This window comes from Typha latifolia, chromosome 10, assembly GCF_019914945.1.
Source record: "Typha latifolia isolate L0001 chromosome 10, TyphaL0001v2, whole genome shotgun sequence".
In the NCBI taxonomy this organism is placed as follows: domain Eukaryota; kingdom Viridiplantae; phylum Streptophyta; class Magnoliopsida; order Poales; family Typhaceae; genus Typha; species Typha latifolia.
The window spans coordinates 3,470,169-3,494,524 of NC_133095.1; the positions used below are offsets into that span (position 1 = coordinate 3,470,169).

Genomic DNA, 24,356 nt, shown 5'->3' on the forward strand with positions numbered 1-24,356 from the left:
CTTCCCGTTAATTATATTTTTTTTATCCAATCAAATGTCACTTTGTATTACTTTCATCTCCTCGAAAAGAAATAAAAATTAGACATATATATCCCCTTAATTATATAATTGTTCATGTCTCTTCCGGAGAAAATGTTAAGAAATTAATTAACTAATTAAAAGATAGAAATGCCTTGCTTTCTCTCACTCTCTCACGTTAGAAGTGGATTTTGAAGAAATTAGAGAAGGGCTTAGCCCCCCTGAAATTATTATTATTTTTTTATGTATACCACCTTAACATTTTTTATTATTCATATAAATTTTTTGAATTAAGGAAAATATAAAACTCTTAACTAAGAAAAAAGTTATATAGGCTCGATGAAGGAAGAATATTTAGGTCAGTGGTTATGTGAATTAAAAAAAATATTCACAAGGATGTATGTGGGAAATAATGGTAGTTTTTTTTATAAATAAATTTATGATAGATTAGAGTTCTAAGTGAAATTAACCTTTAGAGAAGATTGATTTAGAGTTTAATATGTAGAGAAATTTGGCATAGGCCACTAAGAAAGAAATGGAAGAATATATAAAGAAGACAGAGTATTTTTAGCTGAATATTAAGTTCAATTTTTTAAGATTATTTATATCAAAATCTTTAATAGAATATTGACGCAGTGGACTTATTGATACATTTATATATTTTAGGGGATGCATTTATTTATTTATTTTGAAGGGGGTGAAAGTGATATAAAATCATAGTTGAAGGGATTTATGATGTAATTAACCCTATAAAAAATTGTAACCCAACACTCATTTTTCTATAATTTTCATATAATAAGAAACTATTATCTTGACAAATTGGATTGAACTTTGGGCTACAATTTATTTAGCTCTATAAGTGAAATTACGACACTTGATAAACTTAATCCCACACTAATCAAGCTTACTAAGATATCCTTGACAAAAACATTCTTGAAGAAAATTTGGATCTTATAATGGCTAATGTTATTTTACATAAAGCTATTTTTGAAGTTAAGAAAGAAGGAAAGTCAGCATATTTTAGATAATTTTAAAAATCAATCTTCGAATCCCACATGAAATCTTCCTGCTAAGATTTCATAATTACAGACAACATAAATATGATAGACAAATTAGAGGAGTAATATCCGGTTCTCAGACAATTTATTTTTATTTGACATGGTTCATTCATGTGAACATAGAGTATACTCCAATTCCCTCAAAAGTTCACAATTTATCTCATTCCATTGTACTGTAGTGGAGATTACCAATAGAATGTTGCCTTCAAGGAGAGGATTAAGAAGACAAATATGTTTATACAAGGAACTAACAAGTGCTTCCCAAGAAAGGCAAGGATTTACAAACTTATTCAGAAGGATTTTAATATATGTAATTACTTGCTAAATTTGCAATGGAAAAGAATTTAAGCACAACTCCCAGTCACTTATCAACATAACTCTAGCCACTGAGAACTAACAATACATTTTAAGGATAAATTGAGCAGCAGTTGAAACAATGATGTGAGATTTTCTTCTTTCATGCATACTATCTATACTAACGATACTAGATTTCAGTCCAACCTCCTTAGTAAGTATGCCACTTGAACTTCCTTTGTCAGTGGCATGATCCAATCACCATAGAGGTCAGCAACTAAACTAGGTGTTATTTTATACACTGGGGGACTTCCATCCCTCTCACAACCAATAGTCACCTCCTGTCCAAAGATTTTCGCCTTTGATTCTACCCTGTGTTGGATTGCTATTTCCACTGATTCGTATGTAAGCAAGCGCATCAGCTGATCACTGTCCTGGAAATCCCAAGAATAAAAGAGTCAAAGGTTAGAAGAAGATGGTAATACATATATATGTTAGTTGGACAGTTCATTAAGCAAAGAATTCATAGAACATACTTGTGCTCGTATTGCAGGTTCATAGGAATCAGGGGACTCTTGAAACTTTGCCTCTGCCACAAATTTACCATAGTGGATTCTCTTTGAGAGTGCCTGCAAATTTAACGTTAATGAATAACAAATCAAAAGCCTTGAGGAACATATAAAACAGAAGAAAAAAAAAAAAAACAAGGCCAAGAACAGATGGTCTCTAGGTGGTAAGCTGAGATTTGTTGTATTCTAAAGTTTAATAGAAAGTCAGGAACAAAGATGCAACAATCTAGAAAAGATGGATGTTTAAAAAAATATCATTGAGAAATGGGGACTTTTTGCAATTTCAATAAATAAAAGAGAATATAGTCTTCAACCTATGTATCAAAAGACCAAGCGGCAGTAGAAGCATTTTGTTGGATTAAATGCATAATCCATGAAGTTGCCGGAAAAAAATAAAGAGAAATCCTCAGTGAATGAAAAATCGGCTGGCCTTCATACCAAGTTTAGATTCATACCTGTAAACAGATTGTGTCACAAACAGCACTTGATCCACAATTACCATCATTCCCTTCCTTCACCAACCTTGGGAGAAGATTACTGAAGTACATTTCCCATATCGTCTTGTTGATATTAATCGAATCAGCAATAGGATGTAGAACCTTGGTAAAATAGAAACACAAAAAGGCACTTCAGGATAATAAAATCTTTGCAGAGGTTCAATAAGAGTTACAACAGCAAAGCATAAGACAAAGCAATAGTACGAACTGTCGTGCACTTAAACAAACTGTGAAGGAAAGTCAGCAGAATGCTAACATTACGTCAGGAAACAGACATCATTTGTCACTTGTGGAACTGTAAAACCATGACAGGGCGGAATTTCTAGAAGTAACTTGTGGAATCTCACAAAAAAAATTTAATCTGCCCATTAACTTTCTTGGTTTGACTTTACGAGGAATTTTAGGTCATGTTACAACTTTCTTGGAATGAATATTCTTACTTTATATTTGATTCAGTGTATGTTGGGCATAGACTTCATATCACCTATGGAAATAGAGTTAAACCAGCATAGGTCATAGTGGGAATTTGTAACATGACCTAAAATTCTTAGGCAGACTTTGAGGGTAATCGCATAGGTCATAGTGAGAATTTGTACCTAAAAGTTTGTAGTATACACTCTCCATGAATTGTGTTATTTTTAACCATACAAGTAAAGCGTAAAAAAAAATATATAATTAGTCTGTGGCAAGTAACTAAATCAATCTGCACACTTGGATGAAGAAAAACTGAATCTTGTGCCTTATTTCCCTCACGTTACCAATAAATAATACCAAAAACCCAAGAAGGAGATTTCAGTTAAAGTCTCCTGAATATATTCACGTTCGTTTCTTTATTCACCTTGGGGTATTGCATAGGTGGCAACATAGGATCAGGCAAATCTTCCGGAAAGAATGGATGCTCATCTGGGCTCTTGTATCTGCCAACCTAAATAACAAATCAGAAGTCAGTAAAAGATGAAGGAGAGCATGTTTCATGATTTTCCAATCTCTTGCTTGAGATCTGCACTCACCTGTGCATGTAGCTTCTCAGTTTCTCTAACCATGAATTCAACTAGAGAGCCTTCAAATCCATCCATGTAGAAAACATTGCTATCATATGTATCAGCATTATAGCAATACTGTGCCCTCTCCAAAAGGCTAAAGATTATACTATCTTCTTGCCGAATTAAAGAGTGTCTGATACTGTCCAGAGTCAAGCTTTCACTTTGATCTATTCTCTTCTTTTCCAGTCTAAAGATAAAAAGGAACCATCAAATGAAACCATAGTTACTATCTAGTGAATGTGACGCAAATAAACTCATCTTAGTAAGAAAATAATAATAATCAAAATTGATCTCTACGTCACCATACTAATCATGGGCTCATGGCCATGTTTAGTTTCTTACATGCACTTAAGAAGTACCGAATAGTGCTAATCATTACATGATGTATGTCTATAAATTAATTGTTATTATCATTCTATTAACTGTGATTAATCAGAGTGCTTAATTTTAGAAGCGAAATCAATAAGAGACAACCTCTAAAGATTGAGAGAGAGGAAGAAATATAAATGACCGTGCTATGAAAAATTGAAAAATGGGAAGACTAACAAATCTTTCATAACCTTGCAAGATGAATTCTTGTCCTAAACATCGAGCATCCCCTACTCATAGTTAGATCAAGACATAATGTCTACTAATTGCTATATCATATCAAAAGCCGTCTCTGACAAAGAAAGCTTCCATTCAATTTCTATTTGTTAATATTTAAATTGCACCCAAGATCATAAAGACAAAGACCCTAAAAAAGGTATCTCCGTCCTTATCAGAAACATCGACTCCAAGAATATAGGAAATAATGCAACACAATTAGATGCAAAAAAAAAAATTAGAATCTAGCCATCTGAGAAATCGCATCGACAAATCAGTAGAACAAACTAAAGCCCCAAATTTAACAAAAAAGGAACCACCTTCAACCTAAACCAACAAACCCAGACATATTCCCCAACAAAGTTTGGACCTTTTCAATACCTGGACGGGATAGATATGGCGCTTTGAACTGAATGGAGCTTCTTCTGAGGCGAACCCGAGATAATAGATCCAAAGGTGGGTCTTTGCCTGCTTCGGAGGGGGAGGTCGAGATCGAAGGGAATCTTAGGCCGCTGTGCCCTAAAGACGCGATGGCTTGGAGAGGAAAGAGAGGGCTTCAAGGCCTTGAGCTCCATTAGATGCGCCAAAGAAACTCGGTAGCTTCGAGAGAGGGACCGAACGCGTAAAGGCCAAAGGGCAAGGAGAAAGGCGGAAGACGCGACGAGGACTGGGCTTGGAGATGAAGAGGAAGGCGGAGGTGAACTTTATAGAAAAGAGCTAATGGGACCGGTGGGACCAAACGTCCACTGTTGGTGAGTGTTAGGTGGGGGATTTGAGCCGGGGTAGATTTTCTACAGCATAATTTGTACGAAATTCCTGCAATTAGGATCATGGAATGTACGCCGGGATGTAATTGGATGTACCAATTTCCAAAGAACTTAGTCATTGTTTTGGTTAATGGCCCTTCGTTGTGCATTTGGGCTTACAGATATGCCTAAATTGATTTGAAATCACAAACTATATTAACTTATTTAATGCTTTATAAACTTAGGTTATCTTATAAGATAGAAGATTTTAAGTTGAAATATTCTCAATCCCTTTTTAAATCATTTTTTTTACACATTATGAAGATTATAATCCTGACCGTTCCAATCAAATATAGACATGAACTGGAATCAATCAGACAAAAAAAATAAATTTAAATATAACCGAATTTATCCCTCTTAATGTAATACAATATTTTATCTCCAGTGTAACTTCTATTAAAAGTTAAGAGAATATTTTATTAAGTTGAGCCTACCAGTAGCCAAGTCAAATAGCTGCGTACAGCCACTTGACGTAAAGTTGACAGAAAAAAATATTCATGTATATATAATTTAATTGACACGTTATTTGCTTAAATATAATAAAAAAATGACACAAATAAAATTATAAAGATAGAGTTAAATTGATAAAATATAATTTCGTTATATTATTATATATTATAATCTCGTAGTAGAGTAAAAGGTGTAATTAAATTGGATGAAGTTATTGACTGAAATATATATATATATATATATATATTTTAATTTATTTATTAAAATAGATAACATTTAATTTTAAATATAAAAATATGTCTATTTTACTCGAGCTTAAAATACTGATAAGATTAAGATTTTTAAACACTTAATGGTTAAAGCATTTGATCAGGTCTACATAGACCCTTTTCGTGTTTAAATTAGATGTGGGTAAGCTGTACTAATTTCGTACTGCTTGGGTGTGAAAGGATCTCAGTACTGAAAAGGAAAAAGGGGGTAAGTAGGAGTTGGGCTTGACTTGCAAGCACAAAGCTCGCAACAATAAATTTTTCGGTTACATTGTGATTAATATATAATAAATTTTACAGAAATTTGCATATAACACCCTAACTGTCCACAAAATTATGTTTTACCCTCTATATTTTTAATATTTATAAATTGACAGCAGATATGTGTAAAAAATATATTCCTCTTAAATCTATTAGTTAAACTTAACTAAATACCTGAATTAAGTTAACTATTCTAAGAAATTATAAAAATATCATCAATTAAGTCATACTAAGAGTATTTAAAAATAAAAATACTTAATAAAATATTTTCACGGTATTAGTTCAAATCTATACTGTTCATGTGTTTGTTACATGAGTTTTAACTCATAAAAAGTTAACAGATAAATTTTGTTATAGCTTACGCTTTTATAGTATATTGAGATAAAGTGATACTAAGTTAAATTATAAATAAATAGAGTGTACGACTTGAGTTTGTTGTGATATACTTTTCAAGAGGGTTGATCTAATTATTCAACAAGTATATCAAGAAGATATTACCATCTCGTCTAGTCTTGTTACTATTTCTAACTTTCTAAAAATTATTCTGGGTACACGAGAGATCAAATAGAATCATAGAGACTATTTCTCTGCGAGTTAAAAATCACATAAAATAATTTTATAAAGTTTGCATCAACGGACCAGGTCCCAAATTAGTAATTTTCCATAATGTTGTTAGAAAAGAAAAAATTTGTCGGCAGCCTTGATTTGACCCTAATAATTTACCGAAAATGACCAGAATGCCCTGCACCGAACCCGCTTACGTGCTACTGCCTTCTAGAAGAGCCGCAACATGCTATTTTATTTCTTCAGAAACTTACATTTAACACCTTTATCTTTACGCCCAACATTTTTAATATTTATAATTATACCCCTAAGTTCTATTAAATATTTACGTAATTAATTGGATAAAACCGTTTCAATTTCTAGTCTTAGATTTCATTTATTTGACACTTTATTATTGATCAATGATTATTATGTTTTAGATTACAGAGAAGATGAGTCTAGATTGGGTACAAGTATTTTAGTAACATTTTTATTGTATTTAATTTAATTTTAGAGATTGATTAACGTTCTTAAGTTCTAGAAATATATAATAAACTACGGAATATTTAAAATATAAGGTGCAAATTATAAATATGTGAAAAATAGGGTGTCAAATGTAAATTTTACATTTTTTTTCTTTTAAACAGATTGCACGTTCGATCAATATTTTAATAAAGTAGAAATTAATATAATATATACAGCTACTATGCAAATAATGTTATATTATAAAAATATATAATTCTGGTGATATTTTAATATATAAGGGCAGATATTTGTACGTTTGAATTGTACTCTATCATAGTCTCTCTTCTAGAGTTTGAGAACTACTCAACTCTAAAACTTCCAGAATATTTTTGAGTTATATAATAGGTGCCACTGATATATTTTTCCTCCCCCAAAATTCCACTGTCTTACTCTTGATCCAATAATGGCATTCATCTTATTTTCAAACTTTGAACCTCAGATTAATTAATAATAATGATACGGTAATGGTAATGATGATGGTGATGATAATTAACGATGAAGACTAAGTGCTATTACTTCTAATCTAATTTTATTTTTAAACTCTCAACCTCAAAATAAAAATGGCGAAAGTGACGGTGACGATGCGATTGAGAATAGTAGTGAATCTTAGGTTGATTCTTGTCAAAATAAATTAGGATTCAAAATTCAAAGCTCAGCTGAGAGCGAGAGGTTATTATTTTCAAATTCAAATGTCAAAAGACGATCAATTGATTACGTCTAACACAATGTTAGCTAAGGGTGCGTATCTTTCTACATTCAATCTTCATCAAGCCTCAGAATCTAAGCTACTCAGAACTTTTCAAAATATATTTTTGGGAAAAATATAATTTAGTATTGATTTGGCCAAAATCTAAACTCTAATTATCTAGTGATGTCATTAAAATCTATTGTAATATTTCTTTTAATTAGAAGGACCAAAATAGCTCTTTTAATTTACAGCAATTAGTTTGAAAATAAAATTTTGGCCAAAAAGAAAAGAATTCTTAAAGTCTCACAATTGGGTTGAGAGCTCTCCTTTTCCTTCTTCCTATCTAACTCTTTTTTTGGGCAAGTCTTCTTCTTGTCTCACTGGAAGGTGATCTAGAGCAGACATTTCATCTCGATGATTGAGACATCCAAATTATTAATAAATAGAAGTTTATGATTTAATTAGAATGCCACAAATTTCGATGTCTTCTATGAATAATTGCAGCTAGAACCTCTAATAATTGCTCATTTTTGTTATCAAAAAATAAAAATAAAAAACCATCGCTCATTTTTCATAATGGTGCCACGTCGTCACCTCTTTAGCCATGTAACACCTCTCGAATAAATCTTCTGATAGTTGTCTATTTAGTTTTTTTGTTAAAAGAATGTAATATAATGGTCATGTGATTAACTTTAGATATTTATTTTTATTAACTTTAATATTTTTTATTACAACGAAGAGAGGTGAGATATATTAGATAGTTAAGTGGATTAAAATGTCATAGAAAAATAAATAAGCGGTGACATATTAATCTATTTAATTATTATTATTTTTAAATATTCTTTTTATTAATTATTTGTTAAAATTTTCTTTAGAAAAAAGAAATTGAATGTCACATGGTTAATTTTAAACGCTATATTTACTCTTATTATAAAGGAAAGAAAGTGAGCAAAATTGCAAGTAAAATGATTATTTTATTGTTTTTCATTAATATATTAGGGGTGAGATATTTTCATTGATTTTAGGCTAAGCTTCGAATTTAATTAGTTAGTCTTAATTTTTTAAAAATAAATTTAATTATATATATAAAAAAATTAATTACTAAATTAGTTTAAGAGTTTTCGAACTAAATAAAAGTTCTTAAATCAAATCAAATAAGGCCTAGATGTGTCAAAAACGAGTAGTTCTAAAATTATATCTTAGTTTTTGACTTCTAAAATTTCGGGTTCAGTAAAAGGAATCTTTTCGGGTCGGACTGAGTTCAAGCGAGACAGATACCACTGTTTCTTTTTCAATCTCTCAATTCCTTCCCTCTCGATTCTCTGTCTTTCTCTCTTGGCGAAGTGGAGAACTCCTTGGCTGCGAGCAAAGGGAGCTCTCTAATGCACACATCAATCCGCTGCCCGCAATGGACTTCCCACCGTAGACGCTTCGAACTCCATCTCTCCGATCTCCACAGGTGCTCCAATCTCGACCACCTCAAGCAAATCCAAGCCCAAGTCTTCAAATCCAATCTCCACCGCGACCCCTTCGTCGCCCCTAAGTTGATCTCGTCCTACTCTCTCTGCCGCCAAATCCTTCCCGCGCTCACTGTTTTCAATCAAATCCCACAACCCAACACGCTTTTGTACAATACCGTCATCCGGGCATGTACCCACAACTCCCTTTCATCCCTAGCCTTCTCGGCCTTCTTCGACATGCAGAAAAATGGGTTCTTTCCTGATAGTTTCACATATTCTTTCCTCCTAAAGGCTTGCTGCGGACAATTTGCGGTTACCCAAGTCGAGATGATTCATACCCATGTCGTAAAGTTGGGTTATTTATCCGATATCTTCGTGCCCAACTCGCTAATTGATTCCTATTCTAAATCTGGAGATGTGGGAATTGCTTCTGCTAAGAAGGTATTTGACGGAATGACTGAGAAAGATATTGTCTCTTGGAATTCTATGATAGCTGGGTTAGTTAGGATTGGAGAGGTGCAAGAGGCACGCCGGATGTTTGACGAAATGCCTGAGAGGGATACTGTAACTTGGAATACTTTGCTGGATGGCCATGTGAAGGCTGGTGAAATGGATGTGGCTTTTGAGTTGTTTGAGAGGATGCCCGAGAGAAATGTTGTTTCATGGTCATCCATGGTCTCGGGCTACTGCAAGAAGGGTGACATGGAGATGGCCAGACTGTTATTCAATAAGATGCCGGTGAAGAACTTGGTCTCTTGGACCATAATGGTTTCGGGGTACGCTGAGAAAGGACATGCAAAAGAAGCTTCTAGCTTGTTTGATCAGATGGTTGAATCTGGATTCGAACCTGATGTTGCTACCATAGTGAGCATATTAGCAGGTTGTGCAGAATCTGGTTTGCTTGCTCTGGGTCGGAGGATTCATATTTATCTTGGGCAGAGTAAGCTAATGTATACTGCAAATGTGTGCAATGCACTAATTGATATGTACTCAAAATGTGGGTGCATTGATTTGGCATGGAGTGTTTTTGAAGGAGTGGTCAACAAGGATTTAATATCTTGGAACTCTATAATTCAGGGACTTGCTGTCCATGGACATGGAAAGAAGGCATTGGATGTCTTTCTTCGAATGAAGAGAGAAGGAATCAGACCTGATGGTGTGACGTTCATCGGTATTCTATGTGCTTGCACACATGAGGGGCTCATTGAAGAGGCTCGTCAGTTCTTTGCTAGTATGGAGAGGGACTATGGCATTGTTCCACAGGTTGAGCATTATGGATGCATGATTGACCTTCTTGGGCGAGGAGGCCTTTTAAAGGAGGCCTTCGACCTAACCAGGATCATGCCATGGGAACCCAATGCTATTATATGGGGTTCTCTTTTAGGTGCATGCAGAGTGCATAATAATGTAGCTCTAGCAGAAGAAGCAGTCAATGAGCTGATCAGGTTGGAACCATCGGATGCTGGAAACTATGCCATCCTGTCGAATATCTATGCAGCTGCCGGCTGCTGGGAAGGCGTTGCTAAGGCAAGGAGTCAGATGAAGAACACTGGGGTGCAGAAGCTAGCAGGGTCCAGTTGGATTGAGCTCGGTGACATAGTCCATGAGTTTACTGTTGGAGATAGAACTCATCCACAATCTGATAGGATTATCGAGATGCTTAATAGGCTGGGGAAGCATCTTAAGCAAGTTGGATATGTTCCTAGGGCTTATCCATAAGGTCTCTATGCAAGTTCCTGTAATGGAATCTAGTGAACGATAACGGTCAAAAAGACCATACCTTTGGGTTGAAGAAAATGCCACTGATTCGCTGCATTGCCTTTGTAAGAGTGCTTCTGAGCAAGTGCATTGCACTATGGTTTCACAACAAATGTGGATTCACTGCACTGACAATGCTTCTTGCAAATTGATCATGTAGCATGTTCCACGGAACGTTAATCTTGAATGTAAAGAGATGAAAGCGACTAAAGTGAGGCACTGCTCATGGTTGATTTCAGGTGTACAGATTTTGCATCTTCGCCACTCCATGGGAACTTTAGAAGCTGATGGTAACAAAGCTACTTTTTCCTTCTTATTTAATTCCTTCCTAGATTAAGAAGAGGGGGTACATATGATTTGGCTACTTCTGTAGGAAATGTGGTTGAGGTCAAAGTGCTATCTCATGGAAACCAAACTCAGAGTCAGCAGCAGTGCCAAATGCTGGGGCATTGCTCAATTTACTTGTGTGACACAGCAAAAAGAATGAACCAAGCAAGTACAGAATGATCATTATGCTGATGAAATTAAAAGAAGCAGCTTCTTATGTAAGAAAAGAAAGTATTCATATTAATGCTCAGTGCTTATTGCTTCATACTTAGAAAGGTCTGTTTGGCCTATAAATTGGATAAATCTTCCTATTTGACCTGCTTACATATTTGATATCTAGGAAATAATGTTTAGTGCAGATATATGTACAATGCGAACTTGCTGACATGAATATATATAGTCATTTTAATTTTTAGCATTTGATCTTGTTGTACTGTTTGATTGTCCATAATTTTTTCCCCCTTGAGAACAACCATTGGGTGATACAGTTAGCTACTCTTTAATTCATCTAAGCTTCTTGTTTTCCCCTTTCTTCTTAGCTAGCTGAGAGCAGCTGAGAAAGACCTTATGAGCATTGGTTGAATTTTATGCTTTGATTATAGAAGCAGGCAAGATTGCTTTGATTTACTCCTACATTAGCTAGTGAACACTGAAATCAACCCACTTTGTAAATAACTTCTGTAGGCAGAGTAATTGGCATAAAAAATTTTAGACTTTCTAGATTTTTTTATTTTTTATTAAGGAGCTGAAAGCCAGCTAGCTAGTACAATAGAGGTTCCATTTGACCCGGCCAATCCTGCAGAAGGATTACCTCTAATTCCTTTGCCAGGAGGGATCCATCTCCCCAAACAGTTCTATTTGTCACTCTTCTACCTTTTCTCCCCGGCCCGGTCGGTCTATGACAAAATTTGACACTCCAAAATTTGGCATTCTATTTGCATCTTAACCTCGCTCATTTACTCCCAAAATTTTGTACTATGCCAGAAGAGCATATGCAAGAACCATTGATGTAAAATGCAACAAGGTCCCTTAAACTAACTTCATGCAACCAATTAATTAACCCAGTTAGGATCTTAATATTTCCAGACAAATATCACATTTCATAAACAGTGCTACAAAATATTACCAATTTCCAAGATGACTGAATCCACTCTAAGTGGAATACATATACAATACAAGTTACTCTAACCAGCTAATTGGTAAAAGATTACACAAGAACTTATAACCATCCTCTTGCTTGTATCGCAAAATGTTTATAGCCACCCCCCGAAGAAACCCATATCTCACCATTACGATTTCTCAAGACCCTGTAAACAAAATGAACGACGCAAATATTATTTACTTAACTATTGTAGTTTATGAAAAAATGTTACTGTTCCTGCAACATGTTATGACTTACATTTAGGGCAGTTATAGGCTCATAGATCATGATACTACAAACTGCACAGAAGCATGTGAACCAAATCTTTAGCTAATTAATTACCATCCTCATCATTTTTGTCAACAGGAACTTCATGACGAGGCCTGTTGTATTTCTCCCGAAGCTGCTTGATAGGGATGAAGTCCCCAGCTGTGTCCACGCCGTAAAATAGGAATGAGACGTATGGATGATCAAATCTCGCCTGCAATTTCAACAGAATCAAGCTAGGTTAAGTCTAAACTGAGTGAAGAAGATCCTAGATGGGCAGAACTCACCATATCTGGTTCTTCACTTGCTATAAGATTTTCCTCTGCAACTGATAGATAATATTTGTATATTAGTGATATAGGCAAGAAATAATCACAACAAAAAAGAAAATTACAATCAAGATTTTTCCAGAACTTATTATACACTTCTATCTGAATATTAGTGCCTCCAACTATAAGAGTGCCAACTTATTATGATAGCTGCTACAATGAAGGTCTTTTGTTTTTCTTTTGCCTTTTTTCTTCTTTCTAGTTAAGCAAATCATTTATCGTTTGCAACATGTTTTCTCAAGGAAAAGAGAGAGGTAGCAAGGGTGCCATGTCTCAACTAAAACTATGCACGCAAAAGCCAGAAATTAATTACAAAACTGTTCTTAGTCTATACAAGTAATCTGATGCTCCCAGTCATGGTGTGGAAGGTAAATTCTTGAGCTCTTTGTAACATGCACCATTAGAAACTCTGGTTTCTGAACAGTGGATAAAAAGTTCTCTTGATCCATTGACTGATGAATTCTCCATTTCTCAATAAGTCCAACCTCACAAACTTAACGTGTGCATATGAAAATACATAGCAAAAGCAGTGCTTAAGAGGCCTCCTCACTGGATCAATAACAGATCAAGATCAACAGAGTAAAAGATTATGAACAGGATAATCTGAATTTCATTGAAGATAAACCAATATCCTAAGATAGAAACTCCATGCACACATGTTATTAAGAAAATTTTTAGAAATCTACATCTAAACTGAAGCTATGGCACTCTTGATTTAGTCTTGGGAAGATGTTGGTGCAAAATGAAGACAGAATATTCAATCACTTGGAATTTATCTGCTGAAGAAAATGCATATTACCATATGCAACTAGGAGGTTTGGGTCTACATGGACATCAACCAAGACCTGAAAAATTCATCACAGCATTATAGTTTGTTACAAATGTTCATGCCCATAAAAGAGCTACAAAGCAGCTGAAAATGAAAATCGACCTCTATATGTTCAAAAGAACTAGAATATTACATGTATACTCTTGGAGATAATTATCTATACAGAAAATGCAGATCAAGAGAGTGAAATTTCTTGGGCATGGCAAAAATACAGAATCATGGAAAAAATTTCAAATGCATTCTTTGAAAATAAAAGGTACTCAAGAATCAAGCCATCTGTAGGCGCAATAATCTCATGAAAATAACACCTGCTTATTAGTTTATTTAAGATCTTCTAACAACCTTGGCAGCCCTAACCAGAACATCTATGCATGGGATTTTATAATCTAAGCATATCATTTGAGAATTCTAATGAATTTTCAAGTATTCCAAGCTGATGTCCACTGCTAGTCTTTGCAGAGAGGCTAATGTTCACAGATAGAACATGGTACAAGAAACAAAATAAAGGTAATGGCTTCGTGGCCAGTGCAATAATTATTGGGACATATATGTGTATTGGGACTCAAAGAGGATGCATCACTTTTAATCACGTTTAAGTTCCTTGAGATACTGCTGCCTTTGAATCCCATTACTTGTTGAGGTACTGCAAGAAAGAATAAGACACATTTTGCATCCACTATCAAAATACAAAAGTTTCAAAGAAGGATGGACCAATCAGGAAATGATAGTATGGCTAGTTGGAGTATAATTCAGTTATTCCAACCATCGATTTGCAATTGCATGCTGATGTTCCATGTCCTTATTAGAGTAATTACATTCCATACCATTAACTTACTTTCAGCGAGATAGAAAGCTTGCTTGTTAGCGGCAACATATACCTGATAAAATGGCTGATTTGGACCTTGGGCCAACCTATCCACATGAGTTATCTCCATCCATGAACTAGATTCACAACACACAGGATCCATGCCACAAATTACAGCTCGATAGCCTTCAAAAGCAAAATTACAGAAACAGTAAAAGAACGTCCATGATTATTACATGTAGTAATTATACAGAAAAAAAACTCAACATCTATGGTGCTGCATTTTAAGAGAATGACACTTCAAGGAAGTCAAGTAGGCTCCAAAATTAAGAACGAATTTCCACAAAGAAACAAGTGCAGAGCATGACCTTCATAGTAAAGTAATTTCGACAGACAATTGATTCCTCAGCTAGCAACATTTCCATGAGGAAGCATTTGTCAGCAGACTAATCATACAGTTGTTACACAGGTGACTCTTTCATACATCGGGGTGAAAGCAGTTCGCTGCCAAATCTAGCACCTAGAGATTATTCACACATTAACCGAACTTTGGATTCCTAATTTTCCATAGCATATAATTGCTCAAGTACAGATAAATACTTTCACTGTTATAAATGGTTAGGAAAATGATGGCAATTCACAGTTAAAAACGATTATTGTCAAGTTAGACCTGAACAAACAGAAGAACAATTAGAGCCAGACTCACTAACAAGGTCGGCACACTTGTTGTAAACATGCATTATACTAAAAACACTTGGTAAGAATAAAAAAACCACAAACACAGGAGATAGGCCTGTACAATAAGAGATGCTAATGTAATATGTTCTTATAGATGAAATAGTGTACTGAGCTAAGATATTGCCATACCCATATACTTCCAGTAAATTTTCAAATAGGAAATAGAAAAGGAGCACAGAAGCTCTAGTTCATGAGACAACCTAATATCCTTCAAGTTTCTAGAAACAGAGGACTCACATATATGAGTCATATGACAAAGATCTGAACTTCTGATGCAAGATAACTCACCAAATACCTTATGTTGCACTGCCTGTCCAAGTCGAAATGTGTATTGAACATTTTCATAAGCAAGAGCTTTCGCAGATGCAGCCAGAGAATCAGCCTACAGAGAGTCACTTAAACTCACAACTTTGCGAGCAAAAAAAACATAAGAATGTTGATGATAGTCAAGGTGTAGCATAAGATATCTAGGGGAAAAGTTAACAATCTGCAATTAACACAGTATCATACTTCAAGTTTAGAGATCTGATCACGCAGCTCGGCAGCTACAGTGTAATTCTCATTCTCAATAGCTTTTTGCATATCTGCGCTGCAACAGAAGAGACAAAATGAATTACATTTATCTTGGATTAGGAATTAAAATTGGAAGTCTACAAATCTCAGCAGGATGGAAAATTAACTTCTTCATTCAGCTCAAACATAAGAAAGAATTCTTGTATCTTGTAATAGAGAAATTAACAGTATTACTCACCGTAGACGTAAAATAGTTATGGCTTTATCTTGGGCCTCACTCTTTGATGAACCCCTTTTAGCTTCCCGTTGCTTAATTATCTCTGTTTCAACCTTCCAGGGAACGTAAATTTTTAGAACAATAAATCAGCTAAGTTGCTTATGTTGCACACTGAGTTCCTATGTTTTGAAAGTGATGACAATCAAGTACCTCAGTAAGTTTGTCCCTTAACTGCTTTGCCACTTCATATTGTTCCATATTTAGGGCGTACTGGTATGGCAAGAACCACCACAAGAAGGGGTTTCATATTGCAAGAAAAAAAAGTAAGAGTTTTTAAGAAAAACAGCGCAATTTTAACAACATCGTAGCAATAGACATAAAAGTGAAAGCCCGATCCACATGTAAAACATGTATGCATGCTTCTACGTATGACTGCAGTCATACAAAAGCAGGAAGCTATGCCAGACATCTGGAACAAACAGAAGTGGTACAGTATTAAGAAGAAAAGAATTAGCACCTGTATTCGGGTCTCCAGGTCCAACTGGAAAAAGAAGATCAAAATGTCCTCATTAGCAGCCTCGCTGCGCTCAATGTTTGCATTTATGTCTTTGCCATCTCCTCCAAATAGCCATGTAGCTTTGACCCTTGAGCCTATTCGCCTTGTTCGGCTATCATTTCTTGCATATAACTTCAGCAAACTCTGAGGCCACAAAGATGGGCCATCTATCATTGAACTTACATGGATCTTATTTAAAATCCTTGGATCATATCTCAAAATAGAAACTGCTCCACAAGTTCCTCCATTTGCAGAGGCTGCTAAACTGCTTACAGAAAGTCCTTGCATAATTTGGCACAGCCAAATCCTTCTCTACACAGTTTCTTAGAAGGCTAATCAACAAGAAAACTACTGCATCTCCAACCATGCAAAACAAATATTTCAGGATGATAAGTTACAAAACAAGCCTCTAAAAATGGAAACGAAAGAACAATGTAAACTTTGTGAAATCAAGAGATACACGTAAAAATTTTAAATAGAAAAATAAAGAAATTCAGAATGATTCACCGAAAAACAATGAGATACAAAACTTTGAAGTATATTCCTTTACCCACTTCGAAAGAACACTAGATTCGCAAGTTCTACGACACAAGAATCTTGTTCTTAACAGCTAATGTTACGTCGTGTTCAAATAACAATTATAGCAAAGTATTAATAGTAGTGAACACAACCTATATCAAAATCCAAACTTTCTCGACGACCTGAATAACCATTAAGCGAACCAGTAGCTACTTGTCCAATGATCACGGCAGAGAAGAATTACTCCTAATATTTGATAATTTCTCGCTACGAATTTGTAAACCAACCAGCATAAAGAGACCAAGAGAAGATTAGAGGGATGAACTCACGGAGAGATCAGGGAGATCCCCTCTCCTGTTCGCGAATGGTCTATTATTTTGGTGGTGGGTTGAGCTTGAGGGGAGGAATTAACGACAAGGAGGAGCCCTAAAATTGAACCCATGACTACCAAGTATTCTCCTTTTACAGGATATCCGGTTAAAAAAAAGAGGGGAAATGCATAAAAATAAATAAATTTTTTTTTATTAACGTACACTCTTCTAAAATTTCTTATTTACGTATATACATATCTAAAGCTAATTATGTATATATAATTATATATAATATACCTCTCGGAATACTTTATATTAGATGCTCCCTAAAAATGTTGATCTAGTTAATAGCAGAAGGACAAAACGGTCATGGGCTTAAGGCCCATTATTAGGCCTTAATGGGCTTCAATGGCCGACTAATCAACGCACGCTCGAGTATCCGAGTGACGGCGTAGTTTAAACGCGACGACCCCTCACAAGATCTCTACCGTCCACGTATCCTTCGAATCCGACGGCCTCGAAAGCCGGACGCTAGGGCAAATCTATAAATTCCACTTTTCCACAACCTCAGCGTCACGGTGGAATTTTACTCTGTTCGAAGCTTGGTAGGCGATTCGAGTCACCGCTCTGAGCTCCGCTGCCCTCCCTCCTCCTCCTCGTCGCCGCCAACTGGTGAGACCTTAGAACTAGTTCTTCTGTTCTCGTAGAATTCTCGATGTCGGATTTCTTGATCTCGATCCCTTTGTATCGCTTGATGAAGAAGGGATCATGTCGGACGAGGAGCACCACTTCGAGTCGAAGGCCGACGCGGGAGCGTCGAAGACGTACCCGCAGCAGGCGGGGACAATCCGGAAGAATGGATACATCGTTATCAAGGGGAGGCCCTGCAAGGTTCGTTTCCTCTCTATTTAGATCCTGCACGGATTTGTTCTATATTTTGGCGTGATTTGTCTTGTTTTAGGGATCTAGTTGCTCTTGAAAAAAAAGCTATTACTGCTTTTGTTGGCATTCGACTGTAGCTATGCATCTCCTTGGTTTTAAAGTTCTCTACTTCATTTTGTGGACAAGTTTTTGTTAGGAAAATAATTAATCCTAACTCGGATGATTTTGACTATGATGAATACATTAAAAATGTAGGCTATTGTATAGCTGCTTTAATTGATATAAAGGATGCAAAATAATTTATTAGTTATTAACTAAAGAACAATCAATTTAAGAGCATTAATAGATATTTAATCTAGCAAATATTGAATAGCAATATGAAATTAAAGAAAATTAAGAATTTGGCCTGTGAGGCGTGGCAGTCACCCCTCTAAAGGTAACATGCGATTCTTGAAGTGGTACCTCTAAGGTTCAACCAATGGCAACAACAATCAGCTTGTTATTAAGTGCTCCTCCAGTCAAATTGAAGATTGAGAAAAGAAAATAGCAAAGATTTTCAAAAGATAGAATAGAATTATAGAGATTAGAGATAAGATCTCTAAGTTGTTATATTACCTTTAGTCATCATAGTGGATTTAGATAGGCAACAAATCCCCTCCCACAATTGGCTCGTTGGCAATAGAATTTTTTTTGTTACAGAAATTCTCCTCACTGCAGAAGCTACCGATATGACTACTTGGGTAGTTTTTTTCATTTTTTTGAATGTTTTTTTCGTTCTTTATTTTATTTTATAACAAAATTTTTAATTTTTATATTTTAAATCTAGGAATTCTTCACAAAAGGGATAAAAAATGACTAAACATAAAAATCAATAGAAACTTTGAATGATAACTTTGACTTTTTACTGTACATCGAAATAGGTTCTTTTTGAGTTTGAATCTATCCTTGGTTATGATTGCATTAGACCGATGATTTATGGTGGACTAGTCCTTATACCAGGTCTATTATTGATCTTCTACAATCACACATTGTATGAGGAGCACATTTAGTTGTCGTTGCGGGTTAATGTTTTTTGGCTAGGCGCTTGCCTTGATCTTCATGAGAGTTTTAAAGGCCTACCTATGCCCTATAGTCACGGCTTTTCCACTATTCTCACTAAGGTGAGTTCTCAAAGGGTGTTCACGGCGACGCACACCTTTTAAAAAAATCTATATTATACCAAATTAAGAGCTATACATATCTTCATCCTATCTATTCTCTATAAAGGGCCTCATCATAGGGATGGAAAGTAATGACATCTTCCAAATGATGCTTCTTTCTATTTATCAACAATTAAGTCACTTAACCTTATTCATGGATGACCCCCCAAACAGGCCAAGTTTACGTTGGAATGGTCAAATGAACTTAAGCCTCATTCCTCTCGATGACATGACTATTGAGTTCTTTCTAAATACCTTTAGTCACATGATCACTAAATTCTTTTCCAATCTTACCAATTCTAAAGTATTTGTATTACCTTCCATTTTCTTGATAGATATATCTCATTTACACATGCCTATCAACTCTTTTTTATTTTAATTTTCTTATAATTCTATGGTAGCTTGTGAGTCACTATGAATAAAAGATAGCCAGTATTAGCTTCTCTACTAAAGGTACCTAGATAACAAGTCTTTAAACCATTTGGCTTCTATACACAAGAGCTATCAGCTCAGATTTCAGTACTTCTAGCTATTATAGTTTCTTTATGAGAACTCCAAGATATAAAAGTGCCTCCTAATAGGAACACATATCCTGAGGTAGATTTTACTTTTTTAGAATCAGTGACCCAATTTGTATCACTATATCTTTCAAGTATATTAGGGTATCCATTGTTGACTAATACTAAGTTTACTGCACCCTTAAGGTATTTGAACTTTCTAGTAAGAGCAGCCTAATGATGAACACTAGGACTACTTGTGTATTTGCTTAATCTTCCTACAGCATAGGAAACGTCAAGTCGAGCATGATTTGCTACATACCTAAGTGCACCTATTTATTTTGCATATGCATGTTGATTTACAGGATTAATTGTATTATTTTCCCATTTTGAAGAAGCATCGAATGTAGTTCCTACACTTGTAACATCAATGTAGTTATATCATGCTATCATTTTTCTGACAAAAAAGTGAGACTTGTACCCATCGAATCATCATTTCTAATTAATCTCATGCTTTGAATAATTTTAGCTTGTGCTAGGTCCTTCATGTCAAATTAAGGACAAATATCCTTTTACCTCGTCAATTAGTTTAAAGATGATCCTAGAATCAAGATATCATCGACATAAAAAGACACAACCAAAGTATCTCTATGATCTGTCTTAGAATACAGACATTTATCAAAATCATTATTTTGAAATCTAAATGATGTGCAGAATTAAATTTTAGATGCCACTATTTGAGGGTTTGTTTCAAACCATATAGTCAATTCACTAATTTACATACGTTATGCTCTTTGTCCTTTTATTGACAAGAGTTGTAAAACAGTAGAACATTGTACTGATATATATATATATATATATAAATTTAAAGAGTAAAACAAGTAAGGGAGATGAGACTAAATTAAGATTTAAAAGGTAAATCTTTTTATATGACTATACAGTAAACACGAGAGATTACAACATAGTCCTTGATTGATAACGGACCTAGTTCAAAGCCTACTCCACCATGAGAAATTAAGATTAAAAGGAAAATATTTTTATAAGACCGTACAATAAACATGAGAGATTAACGCGTAGTCCTAGATCAATAAAGGACCCGGTTCAAGGACTAGCTCGTCATTGATCCTCGTCTAATACAATCATTACTAGGGGTATGTTCAAACCCCAAAAATGACCTATTTCGATGCACAATAAAAAGTTAGTGATTGTTATAAATTTCCATTGATTTTTATGTTTGGTTGTTTTTCACCCCTTTATAATTTTGAATTTTGAAAATTTAGCTATAGAATAAAATAAAGAACAAACATAAATAGAAACTGAGAGAAAACCTCCCCACTTAGTCACATCCGTAACAACTTTCGTAACAAAGGGATCCCGTGACGAAAGGATTTTTTTGCCAACAGATTGATTGTGAGGGTGGTTCATTGTCTATTTAAAGCCATTATGGTGACTAAAGACAATACAACAACTTGAGATTTTAACTCTAATCTCTAAAAGATTCTATTCTATCTCTTGATATCTTCTCTTTTCTCTTTTCTCAATCTAGAATTTGACTAGAGGTGCACTTAATAACAAGTTAATCTGTTGAGCTATGTTGTTGCCGGATCAAAAGAGGAATTAGACTTGGATTGAACATTGGCGATACCACAGCGAAGATCACTACACGAGAGGGCCCTTGTTGCCTTTAAGGGAGTGATTTTCATGCCTCACATGCTAGATTCTTAATTTTCTTTAATATCATATTATTATTCAATACTTATTAGTGCTATTAGATTGGTTGTTATTTAATTATTAGTTTTAAGTAATACTGGCTATACAATAGCCTACATTTTAAATTTATTCATCATTATTAAGATTATCCGAACTAGGGTTAATTTTTTTCCTAACAGTTTTTGAGAGAATCAGATACACACACTTTTAGGGTTTTCTGCATTATTTTTGTTAAGTGAATTTGCTGCAGATAGAACTATTCTTGTCTACTACGATTATAATTTTGTTTTTTTTATTATTATTGGATTCTACCCTTGCATCAGTTTAGTTTTTGAGTGGACGGGGATATGTGCTTGTTCCTATTGATGTATCTCATCATTTTAATCATTTTCTGCTTTTATTTGTGTTCAGAAATCTTGATGGTGTATTTAATAAGCTAGATATATAGTTGGGTCGTTTGTTGATTCTGTGGAAAAGTTGCTGACTGAACCTGATAACCTTTAGAATTTTTGACTGGTGTTGTGGATCAACTATTTTTTCAACTTTGTTTTGGTTCTTGTTATTCTTGAATTATAATTTTATAATCGACATTGTAGGTTGTGGAGGTTTCAACTTCCAAAACTGGGAAGCACGGACATGCAAAATGCCATTTTGTTGCCATAGATATTTTCACTGCAAAAAAGCTTGAAGATATTGTGCCCTCCTCCCATAACTGTGATGTAAGTTTGATAGAAATTTCTATTATTCTATCTTAATGATTTCACGAGGATATACCAATTTATTTGCTGCAATTGTGCAGGTTCCCCATGTTAATCGTACCGACTATCAGCTAATTGACATTTCAGAAGATGGATTTGTATGTCTCAGGTTCTCTCAGCTATTATTTTGTGGTTATTTGTTTAAACTTTGTTTCATGTCAGTTTCATATGATAGGTGAGTCTGCTGACTGAAAATGGCAATACCAAAGATGACCTAAGGCTCCCAACTGACGATTCTCTTCTTTCCCAGGTTCGTAAAGCATATTCTTCACCTATCACCTATCCTGTAATTTATGCTGCAATTTGCAATAATTTGACAAATAAGCAATCCATATTATTACTTATTTAGATATCACTTGCATATGCTATGATATTTTGTTATAAAAACCTCAAATATAGTAGTATGAAATTATGTTATGTAACAGGAGTATATTGTAGGAGTAGTTGACTGTTTAAGGTTATTGATTGGAGAGGTTTAAATGTTTAATGGTGTTAGAAACTGACAATTGGCCAGTTAACAAAAATAATACGAAAGCGTGATGGAAGTTGAACTTGGTAGGATGATTTCCCATCTTTATTTGACTATAACCTTCTATTTAATCCAAATTAACTCATACTGTGCTCCTTCATCTGCTTCCTCATCACTTTTCTGCTGTGGCATCCTACTTTACAGCGTACTGGGTCTGCAACCACTTCAGCAACTTGTAGCACCACACAAATGAGTGGTTCTTGTTACGATCTACTATACTTGCCCAAAATATGGCATTGCAGAATTTAGATGAATTTGAGCTGTTAATTCTAGTAACTATTTGATGAGCTCTACTTGACGTACTTGACTGATTGATTACTAGATCAGTAAGCTGATAATCAATTTTTATCACAGAATGCTAACTATTTGTGGTCAGTTCACGAGGTCATTTCCACTTGATTCTTTTGCCGAAAAAATTATTGTCTTGCACTTCATTATGATGTTTAGTTTCTCATAGGTAAGCCTGTAGGTTTTCCATTAGGTGGAGGCAATAATTTAAACAGCGCATGCTTAATCTACCCTCTTGCTTCATTTTGCAAGCCATGCTTGCTGCATTGTGGGCAGACTAGTGCTGTGCATATGTTGAATCTTCACACACGTAAATTGTTGACTTTGTGAAAGAAGGCAAGTGGGTGTGTAAAAAAATCAGTCCTTGTCAGTTCTGTTTGATATGTTTAAAGAATAATAAACATTTTTTCATTCGATTTACAATTGAATGCAGATCAAGGATGGATTTGCCGAAGGGAAAGATCTGGTGGTATCTGTGATGTCGGCTATGGGTGAAGAACAAATTTGCGCTCTGAAGGATATTGGACCTAAGTAGCTTTTCTGTGTTTCTAAGCTCATATTGAATTCTAAGTGAGGGGACCTATATAGGAGATTTTTCAGACTAAGAAGATATGTCGGTGGCTTCTTGCATGTATCATGGTTTGCAGCTAATACTGCTCATTATTTAATGGCATTCTATAGGGTCTGAGTATCTTCATTGCAGTATTCCTGTTGGTTTGAATTCTACTCTGATTTACCTGACTGAAAGCATTATTCTCACTTATTGTGAATCTTCTGGCACATATATCGTCTCTCAGTTATTTAGTTGCTTGATACTGAACATTTCTTTTAATCTGATTGTTTATTACTTAGTGTTGCGTGAAAGTAAGTATATGTCACCTTACATCAAAGATGGTTTCACTTTTCAGCATTTTTCTCCAGGTCGGGAAGTTTATTGTTGGCACTTTCACACACCGTCATGCTCTTCTTTTCCCGCTCTTCCACCAAGCATGTTGGTGGATTGTTAGAGCGTCAATTTCTCATTTCACCTGATATGATGTTTGGTTATTTTACACTAACTTAGGTCTACATACAGCACAGAGAAGGCTATGTTCACAACGAAGCTTATCAAAATGTT

General features: G+C 34.9%; 4 protein-coding genes across 8 annotated transcripts; 2 read left to right on the forward strand and 2 right to left on the reverse strand.

The window, feature by feature from the left end:
- Positions 1-1,463: 1,463 nt before the first annotated feature.
- Positions 1,464-4,749, reverse strand: LOC140796746 (chorismate mutase 1, chloroplastic-like). The gene is made up of 6 exons (XM_073149828.1): positions 4,446-4,749; positions 3,447-3,666; positions 3,275-3,361; positions 2,395-2,538; positions 1,907-1,999; positions 1,464-1,804 (listed from the first exon to the last, which is right to left on the reverse strand). Exons 1-6 carry the CDS (start codon positions 4,637-4,639, stop codon positions 1,568-1,570), a joined length of 975 nt encoding a protein of 324 aa, XP_073005929.1. The 5' UTR covers positions 4,640-4,749; the 3' UTR covers positions 1,464-1,567.
- Positions 4,750-8,866: 4,117 nt separating this feature from the next.
- LOC140796067 (pentatricopeptide repeat-containing protein At3g29230) lies at positions 8,867-11,569 on the forward strand. The gene is made up of 2 exons (XM_073148922.1): positions 8,867-11,114; positions 11,198-11,569. The coding sequence occupies exon 1, from the start codon at positions 8,989-8,991 to the stop codon at positions 10,783-10,785; it is 1,797 nt and encodes a 598-aa protein (XP_073005023.1). The 5' UTR covers positions 8,867-8,988; the 3' UTR covers positions 10,786-11,114; positions 11,198-11,569.
- Positions 11,570-12,180: 611 nt separating this feature from the next.
- On the reverse strand, positions 12,181-17,536 carry LOC140796545 (clp protease adapter protein ClpF, chloroplastic). 4 transcript variants are annotated; one of them, XR_012110465.1, is made up of 11 exons: positions 17,395-17,536; positions 16,508-16,897; positions 16,201-16,260; positions 16,012-16,103; positions 15,771-15,849; positions 15,549-15,642; positions 14,596-14,708; positions 13,688-13,733; positions 12,847-12,887; positions 12,551-12,773; positions 12,181-12,458 (listed from the first exon to the last, which is right to left on the reverse strand). XR_012110465.1 is itself a non-coding variant. In XM_073149588.1 (11 exons), the coding sequence occupies exons 2-11, from the start codon at positions 16,832-16,834 to the stop codon at positions 12,451-12,453; spliced, it is 999 nt and encodes a 332-aa protein (XP_073005689.1). In that variant the 5' UTR covers positions 16,835-16,897; positions 17,395-17,531; the 3' UTR covers positions 12,181-12,450. The 4 variants fall into 4 exon arrangements, 1 of the variants encoding a protein (XP_073005689.1); XR_012110466.1 differs by having other exon boundaries at positions 16,508-16,894; positions 17,395-17,531; XR_012110467.1 differs by lacking the exon at positions 17,395-17,536 and adding an exon at positions 17,248-17,378.
- A 415-nt stretch (positions 17,537-17,951) lies between these two features.
- Positions 17,952-23,941, forward strand: LOC140797017 (eukaryotic translation initiation factor 5A-2). Of its 2 annotated transcripts, none has more exons than XM_073150280.1 (6): positions 17,952-18,048; positions 18,140-18,267; positions 22,261-22,383; positions 22,464-22,520; positions 22,598-22,672; positions 23,673-23,941. In XM_073150280.1, exons 2-6 carry the CDS (start codon positions 18,145-18,147, stop codon positions 23,772-23,774), a joined length of 480 nt encoding a protein of 159 aa, XP_073006381.1. In that variant the 5' UTR covers positions 17,952-18,048; positions 18,140-18,144; the 3' UTR covers positions 23,775-23,941. The 2 variants fall into 2 exon arrangements, with proteins under 2 accessions (XP_073006381.1, XP_073006383.1); XM_073150282.1 differs by having other exon boundaries at positions 17,955-18,048; positions 18,137-18,267.
- The last annotated feature ends 415 nt before the right edge of the window (positions 23,942-24,356 follow it).